General features: G+C 43.6%; 1 protein-coding gene across 8 annotated transcripts in view; it reads left to right on the top strand.

Moving 5' to 3' along the window:
• The window catches only part of NCOA6 (nuclear receptor coactivator 6), a 110,207-nt gene that overhangs the window by 88,763 nt on the left and 3,690 nt on the right, over positions 1–17,754 (top strand). For 6 of the 8 annotated variants that reach the window (XM_054466745.2, XM_063659157.1, XM_054466742.2 and 3 more), the window contains 2 exons: positions 3,835–3,871; positions 8,996–9,144. In XM_054466745.2, coding sequence (XP_054322720.1) covers positions 3,835–3,871; positions 8,996–9,144 — 186 coding nt within the window. Of the gene's footprint in view, positions 1–3,834; positions 3,872–8,995; positions 9,145–17,754 lie in introns of those variants that run through there. The other 2 variants (XR_008496060.2, XM_054466741.2) reach the window with 2 other exon arrangements.

The raw sequence follows: 17,754 nt of genomic DNA, 5'->3' as shown, positions 1-17,754 counted from the left end.
CACCCAGCCATGGGTTTCTGTTGCAGAGTTTTCCCTGTTCTATGACCCTGGCACCCATGGTTGGCAGCTGAATAGCTGGCATATGGTGACTTACTGGGCTGGCAAGCATTAATGCACTTCGTAATTTTATTATCATGACAGTAGTGGAGTCTTGTTCATTGAGTCTCTGCCACAATGTGATAGCCATTCCTCCAGGGAGGCAGAGTCATTTCAGTCGTCTCTGGGTGGCATTAAGTTTCTCCCCATGACCAATGTATTGTAAATAGCACAAGGGATGATATTTCTGGAAGTAGGATCCCATGGTAATCTGACAAATAACTGCTGTGGGATCAGGGTCAGCTCAGAATACATGAGGATGATGGCAGCAACAGCCCTTGTTTTGCCTTTATAGACTGTGGAGGCAGATAAATATCACAGATATGGTACAGTTTAGTTTCGCCTGATTCTTTGTCACTAGATCATTGAGGAGTTTAAAAAAAAAAAAAGTATGACTGGTCCCCACAGAGGTAAGAATCTCATTGAAACTACAATTCACACACTTGACAAAGTTAGTAAGAAAAAGCAATAGTAGCCATGCTTAATTTTGTGAATCTGAGCCAGTAAAAGTAAGGTATAGTTTGTGATTATTTTAAAACCTACTTCAGAATGCTACATCCTGTGTGACGGATAGGACTTTCTACTGCACACTCTGAATAAAATCAGGCCTCTGAAAATAGTGTGTGAGCAAAAAACATTTCAGCCACCTAGAGTCTTTTTTTCTTTTGCTTTTGCTTTTTTTTTTTTTTTTTTTTTTTTGAGATGGAGTTTGCTTTGTCACCCAGGCTGGAGTGCAGTGGCGCAATCTCAGCTCACTGCAAGCTCTGCCTCCTGGGTTCACACCATTCTCCTGCCTCATCCTCCCGAGTAGCTGGGACTACAGGCGCCTGCCACCACGCCTGGCTGATTTTTTGTATATTTAGTAGAGACGGGGTTTCACCATGTTAGCCAGGATGGTCTCGATCTCCTGACCTCGTGATCCACGCGCCTCGGCCTCCCAAAGTGCTGGGATTACAGGCATGAGCCACCGCTCCCGACCCAGCCACCCGGATTCTTTCTTTGCTGCCAGTTGCCCACATGATATCTGACATCGTGTTGGATATTTGAGAAGGGTAGGAATGGAGCACATTATTTAAAGGAGGGGTCATACAGCAAAACTCATTTTTGGTAAGAAAAGGAGTAACTATAAAGGGAAAGGGAATTCCATTTCCTGCCCCAACCCTACTCTAGAAAATAGGATTTACCATATCATTTTTCCCCTTTCTCACAGTAATTGGCTGAAGAATCCTCTTCTATTTTGAAGTTTGGCATAAATGAATCTCCTTATCCTTAACATCCCTCAGAACCACTGATTACCTTCATCAAACCTTCTTGATCTCCACTTGTGAATCAGCAGTGATAGTGTTAAGATTCTCAAAAGCATCAAACATTTTCTTGTTTTAAAAGAGCAAACTAGGCCAGGTGCGGTGGCTCACGCCTGTAATCCCAACACTTTGGGAGGTCGAGGTGGTCAGATAACCTGAGGTTAGGAGTTTGAGACCACCCTGACCAACATGGAGAAACCCCGTCTCTACTACAAATACAAAATTAGCTGGGTGTGGTGGCACATGCCTGTAATCCCAGCTACTTGGGAGGCTGAAGCAGGAGAATCGCTTGAACCTGGGACACAGAGGTTGCGGTGAGCCGGAGATTGCGCCATTGAACTCCAGCCTGGGCAACAAGAGCAAAACTCTGTCTCAAAAAAAAAAAAAAGAGCAAACTAGGCCGGGTGTAATGGTTCATGCCTCTAACCCCAGCACTTTAGGAGGCTGAGACGGGAGGATTGATTGAGCCCAGGGGTTCAAGACCACCTTGGGCAACATAGTAAAACCCCTTCTCTACAAAAAATTTTTAAAAATTAGTTGGGCTTGGCATGCATGCTACTTGGGAGGCTAAGGTAGGAGGATCACCTGACCCCAAGGAGGTTGAGGCTGCAGTGAGCCGTGATCCCATTACATTCCAGCCTGTGAGACAGAATGAGACCATCCCCCAAAAAATAAAAATAGGCCAGGTGCAGTGGCTCATGCCTGTAATCTCAGCACTTTGGGAGGCCAAGGCGGGCAGATCACTTGAGGCCAGGAGTTCAAGACAAGCCTGGCCAACATGGTGAAACCCTGTTTCTAATAAAAATACAAAAATTAGCTGGGCGTGGTACCGCGTGCCTATAGTCCCAGCTACTCGGGAGGCTGAGAGAAGAGAATCGCTTGAACCCTGGAGGTGGGGGTTGCAGTGAGTGCCACTGCACCCCAACCTGGGAGACAGAGTGAGACCCTGTCTCAAAAAAATAAAAAAACAATGAGGATGAGCACTTCTTTTGACTTGAGTCATTTTCATTTTTGAGCACACATTACCTGAGTTTATATGTTCCAGCCAAGCCAGCAAAGTAGCAGAGACTCAGTGAATTGGTATCTATTTTTTGTGGATGGGTTTTCAGGCTTTGTGGGTACAAATACAGGAGGCTAAACAGCAATGAGAAGCAAAGATTCCCTTCTTTTTTTTTTTTCTTGAGACGGAGTCTTGCTCTGTCGCCAGGCTGGAGTGCAATGGCGTGATCTCCGTTCACTGAAGTCTCCGCCTCCTGGGTTCAAGGGATTCCTCTGCCTCAGCCTCCCATCAAAGATTCCCTTCTACTAGCACCTTGCATTAAAGGCAGAGTAGTCCAACCTCCTTACATGGAAGGCTGCATCAATCTGATCTTCATAGCAATAATAATAGCTAATAACATTGAGTTATGACTAAGTGTCAGGTGCCATACTAAAATTTCTACATGCATTATTTCATCTTAACTTTGAAGTGGGTAATGTGATTATTCCCATTTTTTAGATAAGGCATTGAGCACAGAGATGTCAGATAATTTACCCAAGGTCACATGGCTAATAAACATTGAAGTCAAAATTTTGAACCAGGCGCTCTGACTTCATTGCCTTTAAGGTTATCATGTGATTAGTAGAGTAGGTTAGACATGTACACTGAGTAATGAGGTGCTGAATTCCCTCAATGGGGGAACAGGAATAGGGCTGTGGGAGGCCAGAGGCAGGATAGATCACTGCTATCTGGTACATCAGGGAAGGCTTTTGGAAAAGATGGAACTACCTAAAGGCACATAATAGAGAAAGCAAATGTTTTTCTGCTGGTGCTGAGGAAGAAGTGCGTGGTAAACCCAGAGTGTGCTCACTGATGCAAAACCCTGCTAGACAAATTACTAAGATTTTCCTTGCTTGGAGTGCATTGCTGGGAGGTTGAGAAAGAAAGGAATAGAATGGGGTCTAAAGGCAATATCTGAAAGCAAAGCACTATGCCCTCTAAAACTCAGTGAGGAAGTCCTTTGGAGAAGAATTCATCCTTAATAGATGTTCAAGACATATTTGAAGATTGCTTTTTTTAAAAAAGTGCCAAGAAGGTGGATGGAGATCTTTTAAAATGAAAATAGTCTCTTCCACATGAGAGGAAGGGACTTACTTTGCTAACCTGGTTGTTAACTGGATGAAATATGAACAAGGAAGGGTGAACTTAGTTCTATTAATCCAAACAGGTTATTTCACAGTGTGGAGTAGAAATAAAAATAGACCAAGTATCTTATGTCCCAAACAAACCAAGTTGTATCTGTGCCAGCTTTGTCTCCATACCATGTAGGGTGAGAATCTTGCTGGGCACAGGGACTCTTTAGCCTAAATAGGGCATTGAGAATTCTTTTAGACTCCTATCTTTTCTCTGTGGCAGCTCCCACATTTCATTTCTATCCTTTATATTTTTTTGCAGAGCTGGAGGTAAATGCTGCCATAGTCTCTGGACAAAGGTAAGATGATCATTTCTGCAGACGTAGCATGAACACAGCATAAGCCTCTTTGAAAGGTATCAGCTTTCTCAGTCTTTAAACCTCTCTTCACCTTGTCCTTTTCCTTCACTCTTGCACCAGTCTGTTTTTACTGCTAACGTAGAGAGCTGTCATGAGTCCTAATCCCTCAGAGGTAACATTTCTCTTAATAAAACCTGGAGGCCAAGTTTCTACCTTTTATGGTTGTTTTCAAAGCTGAGTGAGATAACATGTTCAGCATAATGAGGAAATAGTAAATGTTCAATATATGGAAGCTGTTGTTACCATTGATATTAATATTAATAATAGTCCTTGCAGCTGTCTTCTAAAGAACAGTTGTTTGACCCTGAAGGCAAAAGAAGGAGAAAGCCAGGCAGGATCTGACCCAAAACCTATGCTTTTTTCTGTTACACTGTGCTGCTGCACATAACCCTACAAAATGAAATACATCTATGGCTTCAACTTCATTAGCTCTATGGAGAGGAATATTACCATTTTCCAAAAGTCATGCCTTTTTTTGGAGACAGAGTCTTGCTCTTTCACCCAGGCCGGTATGCAGTTGCACGATCTCGGCACACTGCAACCTCCACCTCTGGGGTTGATGCAGTTCTCCTGCCTCAGCCTCCCAAGTAGCTGGGATTACAGGTATGCACCACCACACCTAGCTAATTTTTGTATTTTTAGTAGAGATGGGGTTTCACCACATTGGCCAGGCTGGTCTTGAACTCCTGACCTCAAGTGATCCACCGGTCTCAGCCTCTGGGATTACAGGTGTGAGCCACCGCTCACAGTCTTGCCTCTTTTAGTGTAGGATTGCACTGGATAATATTTTAAAGAACTTCTCATAATTGTACAACAACTTCATAAGACACTTTCACAATATTTTTTTCATTTAATCTTCATATCATCCCTGTGAGGAGGTTAATAGCCACCATTTATTTGAATGTTGTTCCATGCCATGCATCCTTAATAGATTGAGCTACAAGTGCCTTAGACGTATTATCTCATCTAATTTTCACAGTATCTATTAGGAAAGTAAATTCTGTCTTATAGATGAGGAATCTAAAGCTCAGAAAGGTTAACTAAATTGCCCAAGGTCACAGAGTTAGTAAATGGTGAAGGTTAGATTCAAACCCAAGCCTTCTGACTTCAGAGCCCTGATATTTAACCTATGTATTGCAACAGACAAGATGGGATTTATAGATCAAGAGTCTAGAACGAGACTGGGTGCAGTGGCTAACGCCTGTAATCCCAGCACTTGGGGAGGCCGAGGCAGGCAGATCATTTGAGGTCAGGAGTTTGATACCAACCTGGCCAACATGGTAAGACCCCGTCTCTACTAAAACTACAAAAATTAGCCAGGCATGGTGGCGCATGCCTATAATCCCAGCTACTTGGGAGGCTGAGGCAGGAGAGTCACTTAAACCTGGGAGGCAGAGGTTGCAGTGAGCCGAGATCATGCCACTGCACTCCAGCCTGGGCGACAGAGTGAAATACTGTCTAAAAGAAAAGAAAAGAAAAAAGAGTCTAGAACAGCCAGGCTCAGTGGCTCACACCTGTACTCCCAACACTCTGGGAGGCCGAGGTAGGCAGATGGCTTGAGCCCAGGTGTTTGAGACCAGCCTGGGTAACATAGTGAAACCCTGTCTATACAAAAAATTAGCTGGGCATAGTGGTATGTGCCTGTAGTCCCAGCTACTTGGGAGCCTGAGGTGGGAGGATCACCTGAGCCCAGGGAGGTCGAGGTTGCAGTGAGCCGTGGTTGTGCTCACCGCACTCCAACATGAGCAACAGAGTAAGACTCTATCTTAAAAAAAAAAAAAAAAAAGTCTAGAACATAGAGCATTAAATAGCATAGTCAATAAATGGATAGCTAAGACTTCACCCCTGTTCATCTCATTCCAAATTCATTGCTACTCCTACTATACCACTCTGCTTGTCTGGTTTTATTTGGATTGGACTAATGTTTGAATTCATCTGCATTTCTCAAGCATGCACCAGCTATTTGTCTAGAGAAAGAAGCTAATCAGACCAAAAATACATTTTGGGTATTTGTTTCCAGAGATACCTGAGCATTGACCATAAAAAACAGAATAGTCTTGCTGTGGCTTTTGTTTTGCCAGGAGAAAGAGGCACTTTCATTAGGAATCATCTAGCCAGGTACAGTGGCTCATACCTGTAACCCCAACATTTTGGGAGACCGAGGAGGGAGGATTGCTTGAGCTTAGGAGTTTCCCAGCCTGGGCAACATAGGGAGACCCCGTCTCTACGAAAAAAAAAATAAAAAATTAATAAAAAATCAGCTGGTCATGGTGGCACTTGCCTGCAGTCCCAGCTACTCAGGAGGCTAAGGTGGGAGGATCACTTGAGCCTGGGAGGTCAGGGCTGCAATGAGCCATGATTGCACTACCCACACTCCAGCCTGGGGGACAGAGTGACATCCTATCTCAAAAAAAACAAAAATTTTTTTTAAAAAAAGAATTTTCTTTCCTCAGAAGCTTTGACCATTTTCTGAGCTCCTAGCCAGAAAGCCATCTTCACCACCTCTCAAAGGAGGTATAAATCCCCCTCACTTGTAATTCCACCCCAGCTCCAGCCTCACCTCTCCTTGACTTACCTTGGCTTATGGTTGGGTGTAGGGCAGCTGTTATACATAAAGCTATGGGAGTGAACAGTGTGTCCCAGTTCTCAACGACAGTGCTACTAGCAAAGGGTCCTCTGGCAGGAGTGAACAGTGGAAGGGTAGGGATAGTTGACAGTTAGGTTATGGTCTGTGTCCTTAAGAGGCTCACAGTCTAGTTGAAGGCACAAAACATTAAAATAGAACACGATGTACAATCTGATGGGTGCTCTAGAATGCCAGATAAAGACTGTGAACCCAAGAGACAAAAGAGACAGCTCTACTTGGGAAATGAGATCATGGAAGACTTCCCAGAAGAGGCAGCCTTTTGACCAGTATTGTTTTGTTTTGTTTTGTTGCATTATTTTTATTTGTTACATGTCTTGCAAGCAAATTTAATTTTCTATAGAATTTTTTTCTGATCATTTTAACATGCGTTTTTGAACCATGAAAGTGTAAAAATTTATTAAAGAAAACCAGAAATTCAGATCAGAGAATTACAAAGAAGAAAATAACTCACCAGTAAACCAGTATTCCTACAACTCAGCAATATTCACTGTACATATATTTTAGTTCATCTGCTTCTAGTCTTTTTCACACAGTGTGCACCCAAATATATTGTGTCAGATTTATGTGTATAGGGCTGGGCGTTGTGGCTCACACCTGTAATCCCAGCACTTTGGGAGGCCAAGGCAGGTGGATCATTTGAGGTCAGGAGTTCGAGACCAGCCTGGCCAACATGGTGAAACTCCATCTTTACTAAAAATACAAAAATTAGCTGGGCGTGGTGGCGCATGCCTGTAATCCCAGCTACTCAGGAGGCTGAGACGGGAGAATCGCTTGAACACAGGAGGCAGAGTTTGCACTGGGCTATCGTGCCACTGCACTCCAGCCTGGGGGACAGAGCAAGACTCCATCTCAAAAACAAACAACAACAACAAAAGATTTATGTGTATATAGCTCATATTTATTCATATGTAGTTACATATATACTCAACACATATAACAATGAAAATGGAATTATACTGTTCATTATGTTGGTAACTTTTTCCCACTTGGTAATGTGTCATAAATCGTTTTGTCATTAAATAATCTACAACATGGTTTTTCATGACTCCATATGGATGTGCCATGATTTAGCCAACCAATCTACTATCGTTAGGTATTTAGGTCTTCTGTTTTCACTAGTACAAATAAAATGTTTTAACTTCTTATGTGTGGAGCTCTGTAAAAAGATTTGTTTCCTTAGGCACCTAGAAGTGGGATTGCTGAGTCAAGGGTTACACCAGAGTTTCTCAGCCTCAACATTATTGACCTTTGGGGCCAGTTAACTGTTTGTTGTGTGGGGCTTACGTTTAGTGGCATCCCTGGCCTGTACCCAAAAGATTCCAGTAGCACCCCTCTCTCCAAGTTGTGACAATCAAAAATGTCTCCAGATGTTGCTAAATGTCCCCTAAGAAGCAAAATTGCCTCCTTTTAAGAGCCACTGGGTTATACAATTTACACTTCAGTTAGGAGTGTATGTAAATGTTTTTGTTCCTGTATCTTCAATAACAGTGAATATTACCAATTTTAAATCTTCATATACTAAGAAAAGGGGGTTGGGGTGTGGACAATCAATATACCTAGCAGTGTATTGTGAATTATCCCCATACTGTGGCTTCTAATATGCTGTTATCTGACTCTACCGGGATCATTAGTAAATGCCAATATATGTTAATAATTTCCTAGGTTTATATACTATTTTGAGTTAATAGTAATTTTCAGACATCTTATATTAAAGACCATTTTCATGATTCTAAAAAATTACAAAATCCAAAATGTTTTAATTTTTGAAGGGAACTATTACCTTAGGAAAATGGGTGAGGGGCCTGGTGCAACTGCTCATGCCTGTAATCCCAGCACTTTGGGAGGCCGAGGTGGGTGGATCACTTGAGGTCAGGAGTTTAAGACCATCCTGGCCAGTGTGGTGAAACCCCCATCTCTACTAAAAAGACAAAAATTAGCAGGGCGTGGTGGCACATGGCTGTAGTCCCAGCTACTCCGGAGGCTGAGGCAGGTGAATTGCCTGAACCCAGGAGGCGGGGGTCGCAGTGAGCTGAGATAGCACCACTGCACTCCAGCCTGGGCGACAGAGTGATACTCTGTCTGAAAAAAAAAAAAAAAGGAAAAGAAAAGAAAATGAGTGAGGAATTAGGGGAGTTTTGTTCCAATTTCTTTATGTCTTTTACCAGTTTTTCTACAATTTCACCAACATTATGCTTTACTATTTTATTTTTACTAATGTAATAAGCTAGACTCACTTTTAAACACCCAGTAATATAGAAGGCAGTAGTGCTTATTGCCCCAGGTTGAACTGCTTTCTCTCCAGAATAACTATATAGTTCTTAGTCTCCTACTTTATGAATGAAACTATCTGCAGAGCTGGTTTTTTGTGTGGCCTGGTTCCCTCACCTGCTTGGAAACTTTTTGCTTCCCTCTGTCAGCAGTGAGCCCAAAGAGATAGTTGAAAAGTCCAAAATCCCGAGCCGAAGAAACTCCCGAACTGAAGAGCCAACTGTGGCTTCTGAAAGTGTGGAAAATGGACATCGTAAACGATCTTCTCGACCTGCTTCAGCCTCCAGCTCTACAAAAGGTTAGCAGTGGGATGTGGGTGCTATTTGTGGGTCAAATAGAGGAATAGAGTCCTTATCACAGCAGCAGAAGACTTTGTCCTTCATCTTTGCTTCTATTCCTGAAGTGTGTCAAGTGTCTTTGTCTTCTACTACCTGTTTGGTCCTTCCTTTATTTGTTCATTTAACTGTATGTTTTCTGTGTGTGTACTCAAGAGCAACAAGCACTGCTGGAAAAAAGAACATAACAGGGCAGATTTATTCCACTGGTGTTTGAGTTTTGGTTTTTTTGTTGTTGTTGTTGGTTTTTGTTTGTTTGTTTTTTTGAAACAGGGTCTCACTTTATTGCCTGGGCTAGAGTGCAGTGGCACAATCACAGCTCACTGCAGCCTTGAATTCCTGGGCTCAAGTAATCCTCCTGCCTCAGCCTTCCAAAGCTGGAATTGCAGGCATGAGCCACCACACCTGGCCTTGAGTCCACTTTTTTTTTTTTTTTGAGATGGAGGCTCATTCTGTTGCCCAGGCTGGAGTGCAGTGGCGTGATCTCAGCTTACTGTAACCTCCGCCTCCCAGGTTCAAGTGATTCTCCTGCCTCAGCGTCCCGAGTAGCTGGGATTACAGGTGCATGCCACCACACCTGGCTAATGTTTCTATTTTTAGTAGAGACAGGGATTCATCATGTTGGCCAGGCTGGTCTCGAACTCCTAACCTCAAGTGATCTGCCCGTCTCAGCTTCCTAAAGTGCTGGGATTACAGGCTGAGCCACCACGCCCAGCTGATTCCACTTTAAATTCATGATCACCCACTTCAGATAGGTCCTGAATATGGCCCAGCTATCTTTCCATGTTTCCGTGGTCAACTATCTTTCCCACTCTCTATTCTTTTTAAACCTCTGGTCCATACTTTCTCCCCCTTTCTCTTGGTAGAGACCCTGACCTCTTCACAGAGAAAATAGAATTCCCTCAGTTTCCCACTACCAAGAAATAAATCTACCAGTATCCTCCTTTGTGCTTCCTATAATAGAGCAGCAGTCTTTCCTCAAGTCTAAGGCCAGTTTCTCCATCCATGCCTTTGATCCCATCTCCTCTGACCTTCTTAAGAAACTTACCCTGTGAGTGTTCTCTGTTGACTACTATCTCCTTTTTGAATTAACTTTTCCCTTGGGTTCTGTGACCAAGAACTCTCTGTTGTCTTCTGCTACCACCTCTCCAGCTGCTCTTCCTCAGTCTCCCTTCCCAGCCATTAGATGGTGACCTTCCTCAGACTTTGATCCTGAGTCACCTTTTCTCTTCAAATTCGTATTTTCTCCCTAATGGATCTCAGTCATGCCCCTCTTCTTTAGTAACAGCCTTTCACAGATGACTTGTAAATATTTCTATTTCTAGTACAGACCCCTAGAGATCTTAGACAACCGCATGCACATCCTTATTGAAACCTCAGACTCAACATATCTAAAACCAAACTTGTGATTTTTCACCTCCAACAGTGAGGTCCTCTGCCATTGTACCCCATCTCAATAAATGGCACCACCATCTATCCATTAGACAAGTCCTCCTTGATACCTCTCTCCCTCACCCTTATATCAAATTCATCACAAAAAACTGCCCATTTTATCTCAGATGGCCCTTTTCCATCTTCACTACTACCCACTAGCTTAAAACCCTTCAATGATTTACCATTGCATTTAGGATTAAAGTCCAAAAGCTTCAACCTAGCCCACAAGCTTCTGTGTGGTCTCAGCCCTGTCATCTCCCAGCCTCATCCCACTTCCCTTGGCAAGTCGGACATGCCGTCCTCATTCCTCTGATCACAAGCCTGTGCATATGTTGCAGCTACTGCAGGGAGTGCTCTTCTCTCTGCCCACCTCTCTTCTTAACGTCCCACCCTTCCTACTTATCTTAGCTCAGTTGTCACTGCTGTGGGGAATCACAGCACCAGGTTCTTCTTCGTAATACCACAGCTATAACTTTATGCCAGTTTGTGACATAGGTAATTAGTATGTATACTTGGTTAGGGCAGGAGATTATGTCTGATTTTGCTAACTACTGTATCTCTGGTGCCTAGTATGGTGCCAAATACAGAGATGTACCAATCAGTAATTATCAGATGAAAAACCATCTATCAAATATGTATTAAATATTTACTACATATCAGGCCCTGAGGTTATAATAGTGAAAAGACAGAGTCTCAGCCACGTGCTGTGGCTCACGCCTGTAATCCCAGCACTTTGGGAGGCCGAGGCAGGTAAATCACCTGAGGTCAGGAGTTCGAGACCAGCCTGACCAACATGGTGAAACCCCCTCTCTACTTAAAATACAAAAATTAGCTGGGTGTGGTGGTGGGCGCCTGTAATCCCAGCTACTCGGGAGCCTGAGGCAGGAGAATTGCTTGAATCCAGGAGGTGGAGGTTGCAGTGAGCCAAGAGTGCGTCATTGCGTTCCAGCCTGGGCAACAGAGTGAGACTCCATCTCAAAAAAAAAAAAAAAAAAAAAGAGTCTCTGTCTTCACCACATTGAAAGACGAATTCTAATACTCTGTGTTAAATGTTAAATGCTATGATAGCAAAATTACATGGCACTATAAGAGCATATAGCTGGGATACCTTGCTCTTCTGCCAGGTCAGAGAAGGCTTTCTGGAAAAAAATGACATGACATTTAAGCTGAGACCTGAAGAATGAGGAGGCAGTGACCAGATCATTCTCTTAGGAAATGTGCTAAGCTTGAGTAGTTCAGTTTGGGTAAGGTAAGAGCTGGGATCCTGGCTGAGTACCTGATATCAGCAGGACTGCTGAGAAATGGTCAAGTATCATTGGGATGCCAGCCTAAAGACCAGGCAGATTCTGGTGCACCCACACTAGACACTAGACACGGATCTGAGGACTCAGCTGCTGTTGGCAGGTTATGTCTCTAGGCAAGAATGTCATGATGCCTCACAAGAGCCTCTGGGAATAGGCCAGAGGTCATATACAGGTAAAATTGAGGTGTACAAAGTACCATTACCATACTCAGCCTGCTGGAGAGTTAAGAGGCAAAGGTGAGAGGGGCCTTCTTTCTTTTCCAGGAATACTGTGTACACCACAGTCAGGGTCTCTTAGGTATCCTCATTTTAGGTGGAGATATGAAGCCAATAACTTCATTCCTCCTCCCTGGGAATCATCTCTAGGCAGAAACTAGTTTGGAAGGGAGCACACTTTTCAGTATATTGAAGTACTAAACTTAAAGCATAAAAGGGAACATGCCTAGAGTTCTGTGGGAAAATCTTCCCCTCAGTTCTGCATGTTCTTGTAGCCTTTCACTTTCCCAAAAGAGCAAGATCTTCTAGGCTATAGAATATGGTATGTAATTACCTTTAAAGCGGGGAAAAGGTATTGGCCTTTAGAGATGTTACACACCAGATTTTTGGAACCTTGACCTCAGCCCAGAGCCTCAAGGTACTAAAGGTGTTATTTACAGGGCACCAGAAAGAATCTAAGAAGCAGCTGGGACAGTTAAGAGATGCTCAAACTAGAACCGCTCTGTAGAGGACTACCAGCCAAGAAGAGATAGAACGCTAGAACCTGTTTTTAAGGGGTGTTGGGGATGGGGAATAAGCCTGTACACTTAAACTGAACATTGTCCCACGGTGGCAGTGGTGATGTTGGAATGCCTGGCACATCCTTGCTTTGAGGCTTAGCAGTTGGCTTAGAAGAGGCCATAATGACTCTCAGGCTTTGTGATCTTGCATGGAGGGGTGCTATGTCTCCCTAAAGAATGGCATAGCTCTGGCCTGCCCCTGGAATCACAGTCATGTATAGATACCGCATCAGTCGCAAGACCTCAGGCCATCATTCTCTAACTGTCCCTGGTTAAGTTACTGTGTATGAGTAGAAAAACAGACTCAGTTTCTCCTGCTATACTCTCACAACACGCTTCTGACACCAGATGTAAGGTGTTTTTTTCCCCACACATCAAGCAAGCCATCAGTTCTGCCTCAGACACCAGCTGGGTGTCCTCCAATTCAATTCTGACACTATCTGCCTGGAGATAGTATCAGATCCACAGGTTTGAGGGCTCAGTCCTACAAGACCGCTGCCCACTTCCAATGCCAGGCGCAAGCCCCAGGTTGTTTTGCCTGTGCTTCTGACTAGCTGGCTAAAAATTGGAGTTTCCATGAACCCCTCCTAACCAGGTCCAGTTAATTTGCTAGAGTGGCTCATAGAACTCAGGGAAACATGTTTACCAGTTTATTATACAGCTTTTTCTTTCTTTTTTTCTTGCTTTGTTTTGTTTTGTTTTGTGACAAAGTCTTACTCTGTCGCCCAGGCCGGAGTGCAGTGGCACAATCTCGGCTCACTGCAACCTCCACCTCCCAGGTTCAAGAAATTCTTATGCCTCAACATCCCAGGTTGCTGGCATTACAGAGGCTTGCACCACCATTCTTGGCTAATTTGTGTGTATGGGTGTGTGTGTATTTTTTTTAGTAGAGATGGGGTTTCGCCATGTTGGCCAGGCTGGTCTCGAAGTCCTGACCTCAAGTGATTCACCTGCCTTGGCCTCCCAAAGTGCTGGAATTACTGGTGTGAGCCCCCCTCGCCTGGCCTTTTTTTTTTTTCCATTTGAGACAGGTTCTCACTGTGTCACCCAGGCTAGAGTACAGTGGCATGATCATGGCTCACTGCAACCTTGAACTCCTGAGTTTAAATGATCCTTCTGCCTCAGCTTCCCAAGTAGCTGGAACTACAGGTGTGCATCGCCATGCCGGGCTAATTTTTTAATTTTTTTGTAGAGATGGGGTCTCCCTGTGTGTCCAGGCTGATCTTGAGCTCCTAGCCTCAAGTGATCCTCCCACACTGGCCTCCCATATGAAAGTTTTTTTAAAATTTTTACTTTTATTTTATTTTTATTTATTTTTTTTTTAGATGGAGTCTCACTCCATCGCCCAGGCTGGAGTGCAGTGGTGTGATCTTGGCTCATTGCAGCCTCCACCTCCCAGATTCAAGCAATTCTTGTGCCTCAGCCTCCCAAGTAGCTGGGATTACAGGCGTGTACCACCACACCCAGCTAATTTTTATATTTTTAGTAGAGATAGGGTTTCACCATGTTGGCCAGGCTGGTCTCGAACTCCTAACCTCAAATGATCCACCTGCCTCGGCCTCCCAAAGTGCTGGGATTACAGGCATGAGCCACCATGCCCAGCCAGCTTTTTTTTTTTTTTTGAGACAGGGTCTCACTGTGTCACCCAGGCTAGAGTGCAATGGCACTATCATCACTCACTGCAGCCTCAAACTCTTGGGCTCAAGCAAGCCTCCTGCCTTAGCCTCCTGAGTAATTGAGACTACAGGCACATACCACCATGGCTAGCTAAATTCTTTATTTTTTGTAGAAACAGGACTCACCATGTTGCCCAGGCTGGTCTAGAACTCCTGGGCTCAAGTGATCCTCCCACCTTCGCCTCCCAAAGTGCTGGGATTACAGGCGTGAGCCACTCTGCCCTGCTGATATTTTAAAGCAGTGGTCCCCAATCCCTGGGCCATGGACTGGCTGGTAGTGGTCTGTGGCCTGTTAGGAACTGGGTCGCACAGCAGGAGGTGAGTGGTGAGCAAGCGAGCATTACTGCCTGAGCTCCATCTCCTGTCAAATCAGAGGTGACATTAGATTCTCATAGGAGTGTGAACACTACTATAAACTGTGCATGCGAGGGATCTAGGTTGCATGGTCCTTATGAGAATCTAACTAATGCCTGATAATCTGAGGTGGAACAGTTTCATCCTGAAACCATCTCCCCCCAACCCCCAGTCCGTGCCAAAAAGGTTGGGGACCACTGTTTTAAAGAATAGAAATGAACAGCCAGATGAAGAGATACGTAGGGCAAGGTCTGGATGGGTCCCAAGTGTAGAAGCTTCCATCCCTGTGGAGTTGGTGCACCACCCTCTTAGCAGGTAGATGTGTTCTTGTTCACCTTCTGGGAAGCCCCGGAATTCAGTCCTTTTGTGGGTTTTGCGGTTTGTTTGTTTTTGTTTTGTTTTTGTTTTTTGTATGGAGGAAGAAGGGGAAGGGGAGGTAGGTCCCTTTTGGGTTTTTAGTGGGGCTTCATTACATAGGCATAATTGATAAAAGAGTTGGCCATTTGTGATCAACTCAACCTCAGAGCTGTTTCAGGAACCATGGGCAAAAGGCCAAATATTTTAACAAAAGATTGCTCACTTAGGAAATTACAAGAGTTATAGGAGCTGTGAGCCAGGAACGTGGGACAAAAACCAAAAAATATATATCATAGTATCACAGTTACCTTTTAAATCAGAAATGAGTACTGTAGCTCTTTTGGTTTTTCAGTATTAAAGCTCTTGGAGCCAAATTAAAGAATAATTATATGTATTTTTGGCCTGTATATTGTATCCAAAAATGTGAACCAAGTTATAAAATAATTTACTGTGATTGTATTTAAACCCATACCCAGAATGTGATCACCAAATATCAAGCTGGTTTCTAAAATGGATGCACCTCAAATGTGGGGACATATGCAGTGCTGGGTACCTGAAATATGAGTGAAGTATCTTCCTGCAGAATCAGCACTTTGTAAAGTTTTGAGGGGGAAAGGGGTCTTCTTTTTGCATTTAATAAGAGTTTGGTCATATATATCATATGCAAACAAAATCAGAGACATTGTGTTTTTCATGAAAATCTCTGAAGCTGAGAAACACTATGAGCAGTTTGTGATTAAAAGTGTTGCTGTTTTTGTATTGTTGGAGAACCAGTGACATTAATCATGCTCCTGCTGCGAGAGCCGAGTTTGCTTACATGATGCTGGCCAAGGCCTGCCAGACTGCCAGATCAGAGCAGGTGGGATGAATGATTTCTGGGCAAGTCCAGGAAGGCCCACATGGTTTTTGGTCATTCTTTGGTCCATTGTTTTTGTTGGTTGGGTCACTTAAAATTACACAAAAATTAGCTACCACAAATCACTTTTTAAAATTGCACCTGATCAGATGTGTTGTTTACAAACATGCAAATGAGTAGTTCTCCTTCCTGACATGGTGAACTTGCCACAAAAACACAAATGATTTTTCTAGCTTTCATTATCATTATTTACTCCTCCATTTAGAATAGTTTTTGTTATATTTTCAACTGGGAAAAAGGTAATTATTTTTTTAAAAGGTAGTTAAAAACATGAAGTTCAAAGCGTAAGTTTGGAACCAGGAAAATATGTTAATTTAAGGAAAGTTCAGAGCAAGCTGTAATTATCAGCAGCCCTGGGTGTCCCTGTGACAACAAAGTAGGTGATAGCCCCACCCTACCCACAGCCAGTGAAGCAACTGTCTAAAAAAACACAGGGTATAAAGATATACTGAATTAAAACAGAAGTATTATTGTAGATATGCAAGTGAACATACATTGATAATGTCGTGGGAGAAAACCCTGAAGAGTAACCACCTGAAACTGTACTCTAGTAGCTTCATTTAGAAACCAACCATGCAAATTGTGAAGGAAAATTTCCAGAATGTTTTTGTTTGTTTGTTTTGAGACAGAGTCTTGCTCTGTCACCCAGGCTGGAGTGCAGTGACTTGATCTCGGCTCACTGCAACCTCTGCCTCCTGGGTTCAAGTGATTCTGCTGGCTCAGCCTCCCGAATAGCTGGGACTACAGGCATGCACCACCACGCCCGGCTAATTTTTGTATTTTTAGAAGAGATGGGGTTTCACCTTGTTGGCCAGGCTGGTCTTGAACTCCTGACCTCAAGTGATCTGCCCACCTCTGCTAATCAAAGTTCTGGGATTAGAGGTGTGAGCCACTGCATCTCACCGATTTCCAGAATTTTTTACCGTTACTTAGACGTCTCGGGTAGAAATAGTACAGTGAAAGGCACAATGATGTGAGCAAGGTCAAAGTCCATTTCTAAAGCTCCTTGGATGGTAGAGGTCACATACTAGAGGATTAAGTAGAGCCTTGTACTGTAGATTTGGTCAAATTTGCTTAAGGTCAAAATGAGGCAACCAGGCTGAAAAATCCCTTTATTAGGTTACAAATTTAAATGTTCCCCCAGTGACATAGTTGGACAGTCACCCAAAAGACTATTATTGACCCAGTTCTTTACCACCCAGTTGGTTCTAAGACATGGATATAAATGATCTGACTACACTGCTAGAGTTTGAACTATTTGTCTATCTGTGAAGAAACACTAATTTCGTAAAATCCCTGATGGTTAAAAAACTGAAGGTAGGTTCACAGTCAGGCCAGGCAGCCTTTAGGAACAGTGTGCCAGTCACAGTCTGAGGTACACCCTGACTGGATCATTAGCCTCTACATCACTTAACCTAGAATTTCTTACCTTAAAGTAATTTGTGGCCAGGCTCAGTGGCTCACTTCTGTAATCCCAACGCTCTGGGAGGCCGAGGTGGGCAGATCAGTTGAGGTGAGGAATTTGAGATCAGCCTGGCCAACATGGCGAAACCCCATCTATACTAAAAATACAAGCATTAGCTGGGTGTGGTAGTGCATGCCTGTAATCCCAGCTACTAGGGAGGCTGAGGCAGGAGAATTGCTTGAACCCAGGGGGTGGAGGTTGCAGTGAGTTCAGATCGCACCACTGCACTCCAGCCTGGGCGACAGTGCGAGACTGTCTCAAAAAAAAAGTAATTTGCAAGACTCCATCTCAA

This window comes from Pongo pygmaeus, chromosome 21, assembly GCF_028885625.2.
Source record: "Pongo pygmaeus isolate AG05252 chromosome 21, NHGRI_mPonPyg2-v2.0_pri, whole genome shotgun sequence".
NCBI classification, from domain to species: Eukaryota; Metazoa; Chordata; class Mammalia; order Primates; family Hominidae; genus Pongo; species Pongo pygmaeus.
This window is presented reverse-complemented; position numbering and strand designations above follow the sequence as displayed.